Raw genomic sequence first — 18,128 nt, forward strand, 5'->3', positions numbered from 1 at the left:
CCAGCTTCCATCCTAACCTCCCCCCCCCCCCCATCCCACCCAGTCTGATTCCCCCATCTTGCAGTGCTAATCTGCTTCGGCAGCCAGAGACTTTGTGTGTGTGTGTGTGTGTGTGTGTGTGTGTGTGTGTGTGTGTGTGCTGAAAGCTTACACGTGTGACAGTCTTCTTGTTGCACCTATCTGTGACTCAGCATCTCCACTGTATGGGGAGTAGCAGCTATCCTTTTCATAATACTGTCATTATTCTATTCTGGATTTTCCATTGTTTAACAATAAAAACATTATAAATAGCCGATGTTCCTAGAATACCTTTGACTTCACAACAGATACTTAAAAGATGAATAACACATGAATGATTTAGGCATTCTAAATTCATAAGACTACAACTGAAGTTAAAGCTCTCTCAATTAGCCTATTACAAACTATAAAGCATACCAGGTAATTCCATCATGTGGCCTGAATATAAATACATATACACACAAACAACATGTTATACGTTAATCGTATCAAAATGAAGATTCAACAGAGAAAACTATTAAATTATGAGATACAATTTCAAGATACTGCCAACTGATGCATAGAAATAAAAGTACATGGCACTATCCTACCTTTCAGAAATATTAGTTCTAAAAGCTAGGCGACTGTAATTTACTTTTACTTTTATGTGTGTCTATTGACAGTTTTGACTATGTCGCCTCATTAAGATAAATAATGTTCAGCAGTACTCTCTCACAATATAATAAAAGCACAGGACTTGCCACACATAAAACACAGCACTAAATTTGCAAGAAAATAAGTATACTTACGCCGCCGCATATCTTCATTTTGTTTCTCCTCAGATGGACCAGCTTTCACAAGAATATGAGCTAAAAATAATAAGAAAACAGAATTAGCTCTGTGCGAGTTCATAAATTACGACTTTGACCAAACTTGATGGGGGAGAACTGACATATATGATATTTTTTGGGGTTCCGTGCCTTAACTGGTAAAAACAGAATCCTTATATAATCACTTTGTTGTCTGTCTGACTGTTAAAAACTATTTTCTCACAGTAATTGGTAGACATATCAAGTTAAAATTCATCCCACATACTAAGGTTTATGGTCCCTTGGCAGTTTAAAAATTTAAGCTTCTAAGTCAATGCACTCAAAAGATGTGGTGTGATGTACGTTCTGCATTTCTTGCTTTTATGTTTTCTTTAAAGGCAAAGAGAAAAGGTGAAATGGTAGCCCAGCATTGAGCCTGCGCCTACTGTCACGTGTTTTTTATTTTCAAATGTTAAAAAACATAAGATGTTTTTCCTGTTCATTGGTCAGAGGAAGGACTCTGTCTCTGCCAATGAATGAGGGTAGACACACATTATTTTAGAGCATAATCGGTGATAGCCATTTTGGTTATGAGAATAAGTGAAAAGTGTATTTTTGATTGTGTAAAAGAAATAATACATTCGTATTTCGTTAGTGAAAAATTGAGTTATTATTCCAAGTAGTACTATGATAAGAAGAATTGAAGCCCACCTGTGTACTTCATAGTTATCACAAAGGTCCGATTATCATATCAAGGACACGGCCAAGATTTTGTAGGTGGATACGGCGATCGTATGTAAGCATAAATCTATAGCAAGAGAAAGACTATTTCATCTGGGAAGAACTAACATGAACTCATTTACAGGCACAGCCGACGTTATTGTGCTTGTCAGAGCACTGAAGAATTAATCCCATTAATTCCATATATCTCAACATTTTTTATTATATTATGAAGTGGCGACAAGTGACAGGCACGATACGTAGTGGGCAGAACTGTGAGTACTAATGTTGTTAAGACAATGAATATACATGTATGTTAATAATTTCTTTATGTTCCATGTACGCTGATGACATGACGGAGATGATGATGTAACACTTGAAAAATACTAACTGAAAGAAAAAGAAATAATAAATAAATTAGAAGGAAGAAGACAACTATACCAAGAGTGGACAACTAAACCTACAATAGACGGAAGTACCAGTTACAAGACAACAATAAGGTAGGACCGCGCAATGCATGTAGAAAATGCATTCCTAGTAGACCTATTAGAAAATCCAAGCACTTATTTCCTAAAATCTAGAACCTAAAGCTTCAGAGGTTGACACAATTGCAATCAAGCAGAGAGAATGACATTTCTTTATCAGTATCAAAAGCATATTGAGTGAACAACAATTAAGATTACAATTACATATAGCTATATATGCATTCTGTCGCGTGAGAAATAGTGCGGAAGTAAAATTCAAACAGAGAAAATATTAATTTTGGTAACTGCAGAGGCGTAAAGATTTCTATAATGGATGGACAAAGCAATAAGGAAATGTCATTTCAAAATCAAAATGTTAATGTATGAATAGTACACTTGCATTTGCAAAACGTAACAGTAAGTGATTTGGAATTGTCAAGCAGTCATTATTTGGATGCTGGGTGCGACATGCCATTGTTGCATTCGACGTCCGTGAATACAGAACATTTCATTATAAGCAATACATTGATTACAATACACGAAATTAATGACACCTTGAGGCAAAGGAATATTTTAAATGAAAGTAGCACGTGTAGTACAGGCGCAGATGCTGAAAGGCGTAGGACAGAAGTGACTAGGGAAGATATGTAAGCCTTATTTCGCGCCTTAATAGGAATACAAACGGACATGAATGCAATGAAAACAGACTTGAACACAGTTAAACCAAAAATGTTGAGTTTAGAAACAATACAAGCAGACACGAACACAGTCAATTCAGAGATGGCAAGTTTAGACACAATACAAACAGATATGAAAGCAGACATGACACACATTTCAGGCAAGGTAAAAAAAAATTTGCGCACTGACTCAATAATCTGGACACGAAGTTCACACAGCAGATTTCGCAAATCTCCACGGAAGTGGATAGGAAAATTAACGAACAAGTACATACTTCAGTTCTCGATATGAGTGACAAATTAAAAGGTATAGTGGAAGAAAAATTTGAAACACCAACACGCACATAGGGACAGGAGATATCGCGGAATAGGAGAAACTCAGAATAATTGACAGGTAATGTAAAAGAATATGCAGGTTAACATAGATAATGTACAATCAGAAGCAGCGAAACTTCACTGCATTATTTTGTTGCGACGAAATCTTCTCATGAAATTCCAATTGCCAACTTTCTCCTCTGAATGCGAAAATAATTTGTTGACACCGACTTACATAGGGAGGAATGATCACCAAGATAAAATAAGGGAAATCAGAGCTTGAAAGATATAGGTGTTCACCCTTTCCACATGCTATACGAGATTGGAATAATACAGAATTGTGAGGGTGGTTCGATGAACCCTCTGCCAGGAACTTAAATGTGATTTGCAGAATATCGATGTAGATGTAGATGGATAGGTTGTCACCCTCAGTCCAGACCAGAAAGATGTCATCAGTGAATCTCAATCAGGTGAGGTATATGAGGGTTCTAGGTAGTTAGGAAGGATTCCTCTCGATAGCCCACAAATAGTTGGAATAGGATGACGCCAATCCAGGTGATCACTGTTATAATATGGAGTTGTTTGTAGGTGATGCCTCCAAAGGAAAAATAATTGTGGATGAAGATATACTTGGTCCTGGTGACCTGGATGGAGATGTTAGGTTTGGAAATAGTCGCGTGTCGGGAAAAGATAGTGTTGAATAATAGCAAGGCCATGGGCATTTGGGATGTTAGTGTAGAGGGAGGTGGCATCAACAGCGACAATGTACTAAAGGAGGTGATTATATAGTTCAAGGCAGAGTAGGAGGTGATTGGGTTGGTGAGTTTTTTGAGGCTACATTGTGCATGCTGCTCTAGTTCCTGGGGGATAGAGTTTCAATGAGGGAGATGGGATGCAGAAATTTGGGATTGCAGAGCAAGAGAATTTCACAGATGGGCAGGAGGCACTGTAAGGAGGTGTGGGCTTGATTTACATGGTTCTGCAGGACTAGGTTGGTGAAGGCTACGGACTGACAGAATTTGAACAGATAGAGGTCATTATGGAAGGAGCAGTTACAGCTGGAGATAGGTAATTTGATTGTCAGGCCATTTGGTGGGGATTCCACAAGCTACACAACAACACAGAAACAGTATGTAGGACTGGGTACTGGCTAGAAATAGGAAAACTTTCCTGTATTTATGTTGATAGAAGGAGCAAAGATCCACAATGGAGGATAATAAATGCATAAAAATATGTAAAAGTATTTGGGGAAAACTCGCAGAAATGATGAAGTTTTGGAGGAAAGGTGAAAGCTGAGGGAGTAGGACTGGTAGTGAAAGGCAAAAATGAACTAAAACTGACATGAAAACAAAATGAGATCAAAGAGAAACATAAACGAAGATACGATAATAGTGGGATGCAGAGAAGATAGAGGGTGGGGGGGATTTGGTAAGGTTTAGGTATACGAATTTCGTGTAGCAGAGGAAGGTATTGAAAATAACATGCAAAAAGAGATGAGTGTGTAGAGGAAGTGTGATCAAAATGAATCTCTAAGAATAACTGCACTGGCAGGAAGAATGAAAGTTTAAAGCATAGCAATTTTTTCATTGTGCCTGTCTGTGACTCAGTGTTTCCTCTATATGGTGAGATCCTTTTGATAATATTGTTGTTATTCCATCCCAGACATTCCATTATTTGATTATGTTTAATGGTTTTTCTTCCATCCCACAACCCTGTGTCCTTTTACATTATTAGTATTCTCTAATGCCTTACTTAACTCAGTGTCCATCCTCTTATTTCCCGTGTCTCATCTGTCACCTTCCAAACTGCACATGCTCTGCTGTATAAGCCACACTGTATCAATAGTCTGGTCATCTGGTCCACACACAACACACTGCTATGTAACCATGCGAATTGTTGGTGCAGCACCTCATGTTCTGCATTTTTCCTCTGGGTATAGACCTTCAAATTGATCACACTTCATCCCTCACTGTTGCACATTATTTCCCATACCTTCCTTTGCCACATGAACTTTTTGAACCTTGACATTAATAAATGCCCCCTCCTTCCCTTATTCCAGCATGCACCTGCTAACCACAACTAACACATTTACACCAGCTATCCCCTCTCTTCAGACATATCCAACTGCTGACCTGCATCCCACTGTTATCATCTTTTCATTTTTTTTCTTTGACCTCATTGTGTTTTCATGTTGACTTTACTTTGTTTTCGCCTTTCACTATCAATCCTGTTCCCACTAGTTTCACCTTCTTACCCATACTTCATGAATTCCATCCATTTTGTGAGTTTTTCCCACATATTTTACGTATTTCTATGCCTTTTTTATCCTCCACTGTGGAGTCTTGCTCCTTCCATATGTGCCAATGCAGGAATGTCTTCCTATCCCTAATCAGAACCCAGTCCCACATACTGTTCCTACCCTGTTGCCTAGCTAATGGAATCCCCCCGAATGGCCTGACCACCAAATTACCCATCTCCAGCTGCAGTCTCTCCTTCCACAAAGACCTCTATCTGTAAATTCCTGCATCCCACCTCTCACACTGAAACTCTTACCTTCCAGGAACTAGAACAACATGTACAACACCACACCAAAAAATTCTCCAATGTGTTCACCTCCTACTCCAGCCTTGGACTATCACTATCCAACATCTCTAAAAGAGCCCTCAGAAACTCCCTCTCAGCACTATACAGAATCCAGAATCAAAACAGTCATGAAAATTTCCTACAAAGGCCTTAATTTGGCAGAAGTATCAGTCCTTTCCAAAGGCCATATTTTTTGTCCCACTTCTAAATTAAATTAATCTGAACACGTTAAAGACAGTCCCTCCTTTTCCCCACTCCCTACAGTTGAAACAATTTTACACTACCATCCCAGACTCACTGAAACCAGCATTGCACCCTGCCTGTCACAGTTGACTCCTCCAGTCAACTGTGATCCAACTCCATTGTCCCCAAATAACCCCTGTTAATGTTCCAGAATTTCTTAACCTAAAATCTTGCTTCACCAACATTCCCCAAATTCCTCAACAACTGCGACCAGCCACCGAAAAACTGATTCTGACCTTATAATCCTACTTACCGACAAAGTCTACCATTGTGGTTTCAAACCAAATGGACTATCTGGTGGAGGGACTCCACCAGCTGTTAGGTTTGTCCACCTACAAACCATGCCTCAGTGACCTCTTTCAAAAAATACGGCAGGATCTTTAGTCCCTCCTCAAATACTTACTTACTTCAGTCCATCACAGAACACCTCTCTCTCTGTCTCTCTCTCTCTCTCTCTCTCTCTCTCTCTCTCTCTCTCTCTCTCTCTCACTCCCCACACTCCTACTTTCTACATATTTCCTACAGATCATACATCCAAATGCCCAGGATGCCCCTTTGTGGCTAATTACTGCATCCCCACTGGGAAAATCTCTGCTCTGCTCCTGTGAACCAACACCTTCAGCCTATTATCCCTAACCTTACCTCTTATATAAATGATACCAACAATTTCCTCCACCAACTCTCCATACTTTCTGTTCCTTTACCACATAGCACTCTGTTCGTCACTGATGATACCACTTCCCTCTATACTAACATCCACAGTGAGCATGGCCTTGCTGTTATTGGACACTATCTCTTCCGGATGCTCAATTATCTCAAAACCTAAAACCTCCTATCTGGGCTACCCAGAGAGAACCTTCCTAACCACCAAGAATTCCTATACCCCTCACCTGATTCAGATTCACTTACGACATCTTCGTGGTATGGACTGAGGGTGACAACCTACCTACATTCCTCCAGAACCTTGACATTTTCTCTCCATTTGCTTCACCTGGTCCTCCTCAACCCATCAAGCCACATTTCTTGATGTTGACCACCTCAAGGATGGTTATACCAGTAGCTCCATCCATATCAAAACTACCAACAACCAGCAATCTACATAGATTTTACGCAAGCCACTGTAAGTGCATGGCGATGGGTACCCTGTACCACTACTTGTCATTTCCATTCCTGTTTGACTCGCAAACAGAGCAAGGGAAAAACAATTGTCTATATGCTTCCGTATGAGCCCTAATTTATGCGTGTCTTATCTTTGTGGTCCTTATGTGCAGTGTGTGTTGGCAGCAGTAGAATCATTCAGCAGTCAGCTTCAAATGCTGGTTCTCTAAATTTTCTCACTACTGTTTCTCAGAAAGAACATTGCCTTCCCTTCAGGGTTCCCCATTTGAGTTCCTGAAGCATATCCATAACACTTACATTTTGTTAGAACCTACCGGTACCAAATCTGGCAGCGCTCCTCTGAATTGCTTCGATGTCTTCCTTCAATCCAACCTGGTATGGATTCCAAAACATTCGACAAGTACTCAAGAATAGGTCATGCCAACATCCTTTGTCAGTCTCCTTTACAGGTGAACCACTCTTTCCTAAAATTTTCCCGGTAAATTGAAACTGACCATTTACCTTCCCTACCATAGTTCTCACATGCTCATTCCACCTCATATTGCTTTGCAACATTACATCCAGATATTTAAACGAATTGACTATGTTGAGACACTAGTAATACTGCATCCGAATGTTACAGGTTTGATCTTCCTACTCATCTGCATCAACTTACATTTTTCCACATTTAGGGCTAGCTGCCATTCATTATGTTAACTGTAAATTTTGTCTAAGTCACCTTGTATCTTCCTACAGTCACTCAACTTTGACACCTTACCATGCACCACAGCGTCATCAGCAAAGAACCGCAGATTGCTGCCTACCTTGTCTGCCAAATCATTTATTTATATAGATAACAACAGTGCTCCTATCACTCCTGAGGATACCCTTGTCTCTGATGAACACTCACCATCACGGAAAACATACTGGGTTCTATTATTTAAGAAGTCTCCGAACCACTCACATATCTGTGAACTTATTCCATATGCTCGTACCTCCATTTCGACAGCTGCAACCCATTTCATACAAAGAAGTCCTTTCCACACAGCCTAGCCACTATGGTTATCACATCTGCAATGATGAGCAGTCATTGTCCAAATATATCCAGGATCTCACTGAGGTCTTTACAGACCAAAATTACACTCCAAACTTTGTACAGAAATGTATCTCACATGCCTGGACTCTCCAGTCCCCTGCCACTTCCCACACACCAACTGCCTGACCACAAAGTAGCACTTCTGTACTTCTCTCATGATTCAATAGCACCAGGACAGGAGAGCTAAATTACATTGTCCACCAGGGTTTCGACTACTTCCCTTCATGCCTTGAAATGAGGAACATCCTACTAACTATCCTTCCCAACACTCACATAGTGGCACTCTGCCACCTACAAAATCTACGCAATATCCTTGTCCATACCTACTTCATCCATGCTCCCAACCCCTCACCTCATGCTCATATCCCTGAAAGACGTGTCCCATACATTCTCCCATGACCACCTGCTCTATGCTACTCACAGGCATCTCCTAGCTCATCAAAGGCAGGGCTAAATGTGAAAGTAGTCATGACTCATGAACTAAGCTGTAACCACTGTGCTGCCCTCTATGTGAGCATAACAGCTAACAAGTTGTCTGTCCACATGAATGGACACCGATAAACTGAGGCCAAGAGACAGCTGCACCACCTAATTGCTGAACATGCTGCCCATTACAGTGTGCTTCACTTCAATGACTGCTTCACAGTCTTTATGTAGCATCTCAATCCTTCCTTCCAACGGGAGCTTTTCTGAATTGCTCAGGTGGGAACTGTCCCCGCAGTATATCCTGCATTCTCCTCTGGCCTCAACCTTCATTAGCCTTTGTCCACCACCTACCTATCCCCTTGCCTGCTCCCACTCCAGCACTACACATCCTTCTATTCCGTTAACATAACTGCTATTCTTTTTCTTCTTTTCTACTTCTCAATTTCTGGTTCCCGCCCCCCCTCCCCTCCTCCCTGCCATGAACCTCCCAACTGCTCCTAACAGCCCTACTCTTTATCCACCACATCCTTGCATGCTCCCACATCCAGTGCTACAAATTCCACCACCCCTACTCTATTTTGCTACTTAACCCCACCACAGATTTCTGCTCCTATCAAGAGCAGTTTCAGTCAGCAGTTGGGCCACAGAGTGGTCATGCATATGTGTGTGTGTGTGTGTGTGTGTGTGTGTGTGTGTGTGTGTGTGTTCTGCTCCAGAAGAAGGCCTTTTGGGTGGAAGCTTAAACATACAGCAATCTTTTCATGGTGTCTGTCTGCAACTCAGTATCTTCTCAATATGGTAAGTAGCAATTTATCCTTTAGTTGCTTATAATGATTATCATAATGTCTTTACAATGCACTAAAATTGAACACTTCTGTTATGTAGGTAATGCTTCACTTATAAGAAATAAATAAATACTGATTTTGTGCAACTGACAAGAATATTTGTCACACAATTTTTGAAACACTTATTCTCAGCAGCTAGAACATGTTGAATGAAGGTAATTTTTTATATAATATTACTGACTGAAGACATGTAATATGCACAACCAGCAAGTAACACAATATATAAGAAGGCATTAACAATGACAAAGCTTTGTGTACTACACTCATGCTCATAAATTAAGGATAATTGCAGAATGTGGTGCCACACAACATGGCACTACACAAAACTGGCACTAATAGCATAGGCACATAGGGAACACACACAACACAGACCTGTAAGTCCACGGTATTGGTGATAAGTTGAGAAAACCGTCCCGAAACACGTGCTACAAAACACCACTGTTTCCTCCACATGTACCCTGACATCAATATGGGATATGATCACCATGCACACGTACACAGGCTGCACAACTAGTTGGCATATTCTGGATCAGTTGGTTGAGCAGCTGCTGGGGTATAGCCTCCCATTCTTGCACCAGTGCCTGTCAGAGCTCCTGAAGTGTCCTAGGTGTTTGAAGACATGCAGTGATACGTCGATCGAGAGCATCCCAGATGTGCTCAATGGGGTTTAGGTCTGGAGAACAGGCAGGCCACTCCATTCGCCTGATATCTTCTGTTTCAAGGTACTCCTCCATGATGGCAGCTCGGTTGGTCCGTGTGTCATCATACATCAGGAGGAAGGTGGGACCCACTGCACCCCTGAAAAGGCAGACATACTGGTGGAAAATGATGTCCCAATACACCTGACTTGTCAAAGACATGTAGGGGTGTACATGCACCAATCATAATCCCACCCCACACCATCAGTCGACGACCTCCATACAGATCCCTTTCAAGGACATTAAGGGGTTGGTATCTGGTTCCTGGTTCATGCCAGATGAACACCCAGCGAGAATCGCTGTTCAGACTATACCTGGACTCGTCCGAACATAACCTGGGACCACTGTTCCAATGACCATGGACTGTGTTCTTGACACCAGGCTTTATGGGCTCTCCTGTGACCAGGGGTCAGTGGAATGCACCTTGCAGGTCTCAGAGTGAATAAACCATGTCTGTTCAGTCGTCTGTAGACTGTGTGTCTGGAGACAACTGTTCCAGTGGCTGCGGTAAGGTCCTGAGCAAGGCTATCTGCAGTACTCCGTGGCTGTCTGCGGGCACTGATGGTGAGATATCGGTCTTCTTGTGGTGTTGTACATTGCGGACGTCCCATACTGTAGTGCCTGGACATGTTTCCTGTTTTCTGGAATCGTTGCCATGATCTTGAGATCACACTTTGTGGCACACGGAGGGCTCGTGCTACGACATGCTGTGTTTGACCAGCCTCCAGTCACCCTAGTATGCTACCCCTCATAATGTCATCAATGTATGTTCTTTGAGCCATTTTCGACACACAGTCGCCATTAGCAGGTCTGAAAATGTCTGCACACTTATTTGCTGCACCGTACTCTGACAAGCACCGACACACCTCTGTGAATGTGGACTGCTGCCAGCACGACCGTGTGACGACCGCAGGTCAAATGCACCGCACGGTCATATCCCGGGATGATTTAAACCCGCAAACTGCCCACCATTATCCTTAATTTATGAGATGAGTGTAGAATTATACATCTCTGTGCTACAGTCATCTCACGTCAGGCAGATTATGGATTTAATTGGCACTTACTCTATGTTAGTAGTAAACAGTAAAGATATTACCTGCAGGTTTCTGTATGCAAATTATAACAGCTGTGTGTGGTGTTGTTGTTTAGGTACTCTGACAGCTTGATTACATGCTAGTGATTACGTGTAACAATCTCTGATTTGAAGTGAGTTCTGTTTGTAATCACAGCATGCAAGTATTCTTTGAACAACACATCACTTGTCAGTGTCAGACATTATATTCCATGTTTGTTTCATCACATCACATGCACTCTATACATAACAACACACTCAATATTGTTTTCTAGTTACAAGTTTTCTTATTGGGTAATGGCTGTGTTTGTAACTGCAGACTCGGCTGATATATTTTTGAAGGTATGTGATTAAACTTAAATATGTGATGCATCTTACACAGGGAATATTTCTAATTTTGGTGCCGAAGTTGGACATAATGCCTGATACTTAGTCAACAAGATAGCAAATATGCTTATTACACAGTTTCAGTTAATATAATTGATTAACATTCAACATTTTCATCATCTTTAACTGCAACACATAGCTTTTATGTCATTTAACAACTATAAAAGTTAATGATCGCAAAAATTTTGAATAGTTGTAACAACTTCAACAGACAATCATTATCAGTAGCCCATAACCACTTCTTGGTTGATATCCATGAGTTTCTTTCTAGGGGTCATAAAAAAGCTAAGAACTTAAGGCTTTAACTAGTACTTACTGTATGCTAGCAGTTAACAGTAAAGACCTAGCTTGCAGGTTTATGTGAGTAAACACACAGTAGTCAGCTAAGTACACCTTTAATTGTCTGTTTGTGGATTAGGTATGGTTGTGAACCTACTACTCACTACCTGTCACTCATCACTCCTCTTCCAGGGCCTTGTGGAATGCTGACTTGCTGCTGCTATGACATGATCATGGGGCAAGAAGTATTTATGAGGTATTGATTGAAATAAACTTTGCATTTAAAAGCAGTGTGCCTAATGAAGCTCTTTGCCAGTAACATGGTATATATGAATAGATTAACTAAATAAGCCAGTAATAATTATCTTCATTTAACTACTTTAATAGTACCTGATATGATTCAATTATGCATTTCTAATCATAAGGTTGTTGACGCTCAGTTTGTGCCACTCATTAAACAAAATAAAAAAAACACATTGGACTATGGGTGTTACAGATCACAATTACCCCCGGACACCATCAGTAGGATCAAGTGAACATGTTTGGTAATCTTATTTTTTATTTAATGAATGCCACAGCCTGAGTGTCAACAACCTGATGATACACTGGCTCTTGAAACAAGTAGTTGAATTATATCAAGCACAATTAAAGTGGTTGAGTGCAAATAATTATTACCGGTAAAGTATAACAACCACTACCTGAGACCCAAAAAATGGATAACATTGAATTTAATTACTTATGTGCAGAATGCCATACTACTTCTGAGCTCAAGAAAAGTACAACATTATTCCTTCCTGAAAATTATTGACACTTTATTCACTATACCAACAAACCTTACGTCCATTATTTTTTAAAAAAGTCAATAAATAAATAAAGTATTTTTGAGAACAACGGCAAAACTGAAAAGATTCGAGAAGAGTGGAAAATGATGTTAATCCATCCACTACATAAAATGGAGACAAACAAAATTCCAACAATTACAGAGGAATGTCGCTTCTGCCAGTTACGGAAAAGATATTGTCAAAAATTCTCCTTCACAGAGTTGCAGAAATTAGATAAACAATTGGGAGAATATCAGGAAGGTTTTCGAAAGGGAAGATCTTGCACAGAATAGATTTTTAACTTAAAATCAATAATCCGCCGTAAACTGTTAACCAACAAACCTGTAATAGTATCATTATTGATTTCAAAAAAGTATTTGATTCGATAGACAGAGAAACAACAGAATGAGATTTTCACTCTGCAGCGGAGTGTGCACTGATATGAAACTTCCTGGCAGATTAAAACTGTGTGCCGGACCAAGACTCGAACTCGGGGCCTTTGCCTTTCGCGGGCAAGTGCTCTACCATCTGAGCTACCAAAGTACGACTCATGCCCGGTACTCACAGCTTTACTTCTGCCAGTACCTCGTCTCCTACCTTCCAAACTTTACAGAAGCTCTCCTGCGAACCTTGCAGAACTAGCACTCCTGAAAGAAAGGATATTGCGGAGACATGGCTTAGGAGACGAGGTACTGGCAGAAGTAAAGCTGTGAGTACCAGGCGTGAGTCGTGCTTCGGTAGCTCAGATGGTAGAGCACTTGCCCGCGAAAGGCAAAGGTCCCGAGTTCGAGTCTCGGTCGGGCACACAGTTTTAATCTGCCAGGAAGTTTCAGAGAAACAACAGTTAAAATCATTAGAGAATTTGCTGTTAAAGCAAAATTAGCACATGTAATTCATAAAACTCTTACAAATACAATACCTAAAGTGAAATTTATGGGAGAAGTAACTCAGCCATTTGAAATAAAAACTGGTGTTCGACAGGGGGATGCCTTATCACATTTCCTGTTTAACTGCATTTTAGAAAACTATGTAAGGATCTGTAATTTGGAGCTAAAGTATCACAAAGTTGAACCAGTAATTCTAGGAAGGTAAACAAATGGAATCAAGGAAAGCTGCCTGGCTTTTGCAGACAATTTCGCAATACTTTCCGAAAATCTGACAGACACAGTTATTCTAATAAATCTCCTGGTAGAAACAGCAAATAGAACTGGACTCAAAATTTCAGCTGGAAAAAAAAAAGAATTGATGTCAAACACAAAAATACAAATAGGTAAAATATAGAGTGAGTAAATAAACTCAAACTCAAATATCTTGGAAAAAACTACATAATAGAACTGACTAGAAAAATTTGTAGTAGATGCAAGAGTTAACAAAATGGAGAGAGAGCATATGGTTTGACAAAGAATATTTACAGTAAGAAATTCATACCTAGAAAAACAAAACTAAAACGCTATACCACAGTGGTATGACCAGAATGAATATATGGATGTGAATACCTAACGATGAATTATATGCTGGACATATTAGAAGTACTTGAAAGACAGATATATAGAAAAATAATAGGTTCAATGCAAACTACAGATGGCTGGAAAATGAGAAGTAATGAAGAGATCTCCAAAAATGTAGAGAAAATATCAGACCTAATGGTTAAAAGAACAAGGTCACAAAACAAATATTCCTGTATTTCTGGAAGAAGAAATCAACAATAGCATGGATTCCAGAAATAAGGAAAGATCTAGAAAGAAAGAAAATAAAATAATTGGAAATACCAGACAGAAATCTTTTTAAGAATAAAATATTAAATTTTGGAGAGGTTTCAATGCAGAAGAAATAAGAAATTGGGAGCAACATCGTCAGAAGAAAGGGAAGGTCAACAAGGGGAGAAGATGAAGGAGCACTGGGAAAATAGAAAACAACAAAAGAAGAGGAATTGAGGTTGTTACATGATCCTAGTTGGTAAATACGAAATTAAAAATAAAATAAAATAAAGTGTTACAGTACAGAATATACTTACGAAGTTCTCCTGTAGGTAAGCTGTCTGATGTGGCGTCCACATCCTGTGAGCTACTGCCATACACATCTAGAGCATCGGGAGGGTCCACATTCACAGCAAGTGATGAATCTCCTTCAGTTTTAGCAACTACAAACTGTTCCAAGTTTGAACAAGTATCACTTTCCAGAACTGCCCCACCTGATAACTGGCCCCGGTTGGCAGAAGTTCGAGAATCATCTATGTAGTCTGGATCCTCCATTTTGACATGAGGTTCTGGTATGCTGGGTGCGGTTTCCACAGGTTCTCGTGCTGGTGCCTTAGCTGATATTCTGGAGACTGTAGGTACTATAGGGCATTCTTGTCTGTTCTCGTCACTCTTCCCATTCAGTCCAAAAATGGCAGCCAGTTTTGGAGGAGACGACCGCCGACGTCGCTTGTTTGGCAAAGCCTCCCGGTGGCACTCTGTGACAGATGTGGTTGCACAGTAACCTGGTATTGGAGAATGTCGCCGAGGAGATGATATTTCTCTCCTGTTGTGTGATAACCCAGAACATCCACTGTTCTTCAGAGCAACAGTTTTGTGCACTGGTGGTGGAGAGTCAGTGAGATCTATTTGCTGAAAATTTAGAAGACCATTTCAGGTGTTACTCTGTAATATACATAAATATTGTGAAAGTTTTCACTTTTAAGTTCCATTTTGCATGTGAAATATATGGCCTCTTGTTAGTGTACATGCTGATTTTGTGAGAGACATCAAAAGGTTGCAGATTTTGAATGACTGATGTATCCTGTCAAGTTGCCTCAGGATAAAGCTGTCTAGCTTTGTAATCAGCAGTTTGTAAATCAAATACTAATAAATATAGCTGAAGAAAAAAATTAAAGATCTTTCGTCAAGAGAAAGAAAAGTTGAATTTTATTGTTATTATTATTATTATTTGATTCTGTGGCCAATGAAGAAGGAATACTAGCTTGTTGGGAATTAAATAGGAAAGGAAATTTGTTTCGGCTTTGTCAAAGCAACCATCCAGATATTAACCTGGCAAATATACAGAAACCATAGTATTCCGAAATTTCAGCTGATGGTATATGAACACAAGCAATAAATACAGGCTCAGTAACTGCTGAAACATTCGTGACAGCAGGGATAGTTATAGTGCTTATTGTATTTCCGACCAGCATGGCTTGTGAAGAGACAATAAATGTCACATTATGCAAAGTCTAATTTGTTTTAGTCATGTTCGTGCATGTCACATACTATGTGATCAAAAGTATCCGGACACCTGGCTGAAAATGACTTACAAGTTCGTGGTGCCCTCCGTCAGTAATGCTGGAATTCAATATGGTGGTGGCCCACCCTTAACCTTGATGACAGCTTGCACTCTTGCAGGCATATGTTCAATCAGATGCTGGAAGGTTTCTTGCGGGATGGTAGCCCATTCTTCACAGAGTGCTGCACTGAGGAGAGGTATCGATGTCGGTCGGTGAGGCCTGGCATGAAGTCGGCATTCCAAAACATTCCAAAGGTTTTCTATAGCATTCAGGTCAGGATGCTGTACAGGCCAGCCCATTATAGGGATGTTATTGTCGTGTAACCACTCTGCCACAGGACGTGCATTATGAACAGGTGCTCGATCATCCTGAAAGATGCAATTGCCACCCCTGAATTGCTCTTCAACAGTGGGAAGCAAGAAGGTGCTTAAAACATCAATGTAGGCCTGTGCTGTAGTAGTGCCATGCAAAACAACAAGGGGTGCAAGCCCCCTCCATTGAAAACACGACCACAACATAACACCACCGCCTCCTAATTTTACTGTTGGCACTACACACGCTGACAGATGATGTTCACAAGGCATTCGCCATACCCACACCCTGCGATTGGATCGCCACATTGTGTACCATGATTCTTCACTCCACACTACGTTTTTCCATTGTTCAACTGTCTAATGTTTATGCTCCTTACACCAAGTGAGGCGTCATTTGGCATTTACCGGCATGATGTGTGGCTTATTAGCAGCCACTTGACCATACAATCCAAGTTTTCTCACCTCCTGCCTAACTGCCATAGTACTTACAGTGGATCCTGATGCAGTTTGAAATTCCTGTGTGATGGTCTGGATATGACTGCCTATTACACATTACGACTCTCTTCAATGGTCGGTGGTCTCTGTCAGTCAACAGACGAGGTCGGCCTGTATGTTTTTGAACTGTACATGTCCCTTCATGTTTCCACTTTACTATCACATCAGAAACAGTGGACCTAGGGATGTTTAGGAGTGTGGAAATCTCGCGTACACACATATGACAGAAGTGACACCCAGTCACCTGACCATGTTCGAAGTCTTGAGTTCCGTGGAGCACTCCATTCTGCTCTCTCACGATGTCTAATGACTACTGAGGTTGCTGATATGGAACTGGCAGTAGGTGGCAGCACAATGAACCTAATATGAAAAACATATGTTTTTGGGTGTGTCTGGATACTTTTGATCACATAGTGTACAAGATCATTCAGCTAAGCTGTTCACCTCAGATATTGCCTGAAACACTTAAAATATTGTAATTCCATTTTCAGCCAAACAATTAGTAAAATGTCCTCACTAATTGACATATAGTCTCTTTTCACAGACATATTAAATATAGAGATATCAATATCAACTTTGCTTTTTCAAATGAACTACCATACAGTAATTTCTAGTGCTAGTATCATACCTATAAAAAGAGACGATTCGAAGATGATTCACTCTTCAAAATCCAATTAGTGGCTTCAGAGAAATTAAAATATTTACAATTTAGGATTTATCTGTTTTGACATGAAACCGAATGTTTTCTTATATGGAAGTTCATCTTGTTACACGGAACTGTTATGTCATGTTGGTGGTATGCTCCAACTTGATGCCACTAAAGCAGACTACTTACAAAAGTGGAATAGTGGATAAAATTCAATTTAAGACTCCTACTAATCACACATGGATGCATGTGGTTGGACCAACACACCACTGAAAGGCAAAGGATGTCTATAACTACAGTTCTGCTTTTGCTTCTGTTAGAGACTTGAAAAAATAAGATGCACATCAAAAACTGAATGGATTTTTAAAACAGGAAATTGATGTTTGATGACTGTTGAATAATAACTTTGTGTCTTGAACTTAATGCCAAGATTCACACTTACAAGGCAAAATTATTTTAGCAACAGCAGCAACAAGGAAATCACATACTGATGTGGTCAAAAACTCTTCCTTAAATTCCAGTTTGTCATCAAGTGTTTGATTATTCACTGTCCATTGCAACACACGTTTGCAGTGGCTAGTGCAAGGAATTCTGGGAGTACTGAAGAAATTTCTTCGCTGCCACTGCACGCATTGCAACGATGTGAGATTTGAAATTCTCTTGAGTCATCAGAATTTGTGGGTGGTCTTCAACTTTGAGATTACCACAAAGAAAAAAGTTTAGGGGCCTTTGTTAAAAATAGATGGTGCGTGCTCGCCCACACACAAACACACACACACACACACACACACACACACACACACACAAATGCAGCTCACACACACATGACTGCAGTCTCAGGGAACCGAGGCCACATCCTGTTTCCTCCTTAACTGATGTGA

General features: G+C 40.3%; 1 protein-coding gene across 2 annotated transcripts in view; it reads right to left on the reverse strand.

The window, feature by feature from the left end:
* The window catches only part of LOC126162804 (broad-complex core protein isoforms 1/2/3/4/5-like), a 75,428-nt gene that overhangs the window by 15,112 nt on the left and 42,188 nt on the right, over positions 1-18,128 (reverse strand). For both annotated transcript variants that reach the window (XM_049919543.1, XM_049919542.1), the window contains exons 4-5: positions 14,545-15,139; positions 807-866 (exon numbers count right to left, since the gene is read on the reverse strand). In XM_049919543.1, coding sequence (XP_049775500.1) covers positions 807-866; positions 14,545-15,139 — 655 coding nt within the window. The remainder of the gene's footprint in view (positions 1-806; positions 867-14,544; positions 15,140-18,128) is intronic.

This window comes from Schistocerca cancellata, chromosome 2 (genome assembly GCF_023864275.1).
Source record: "Schistocerca cancellata isolate TAMUIC-IGC-003103 chromosome 2, iqSchCanc2.1, whole genome shotgun sequence".
NCBI lineage: Eukaryota > Metazoa > Arthropoda > Insecta > Orthoptera > Acrididae > Schistocerca > Schistocerca cancellata.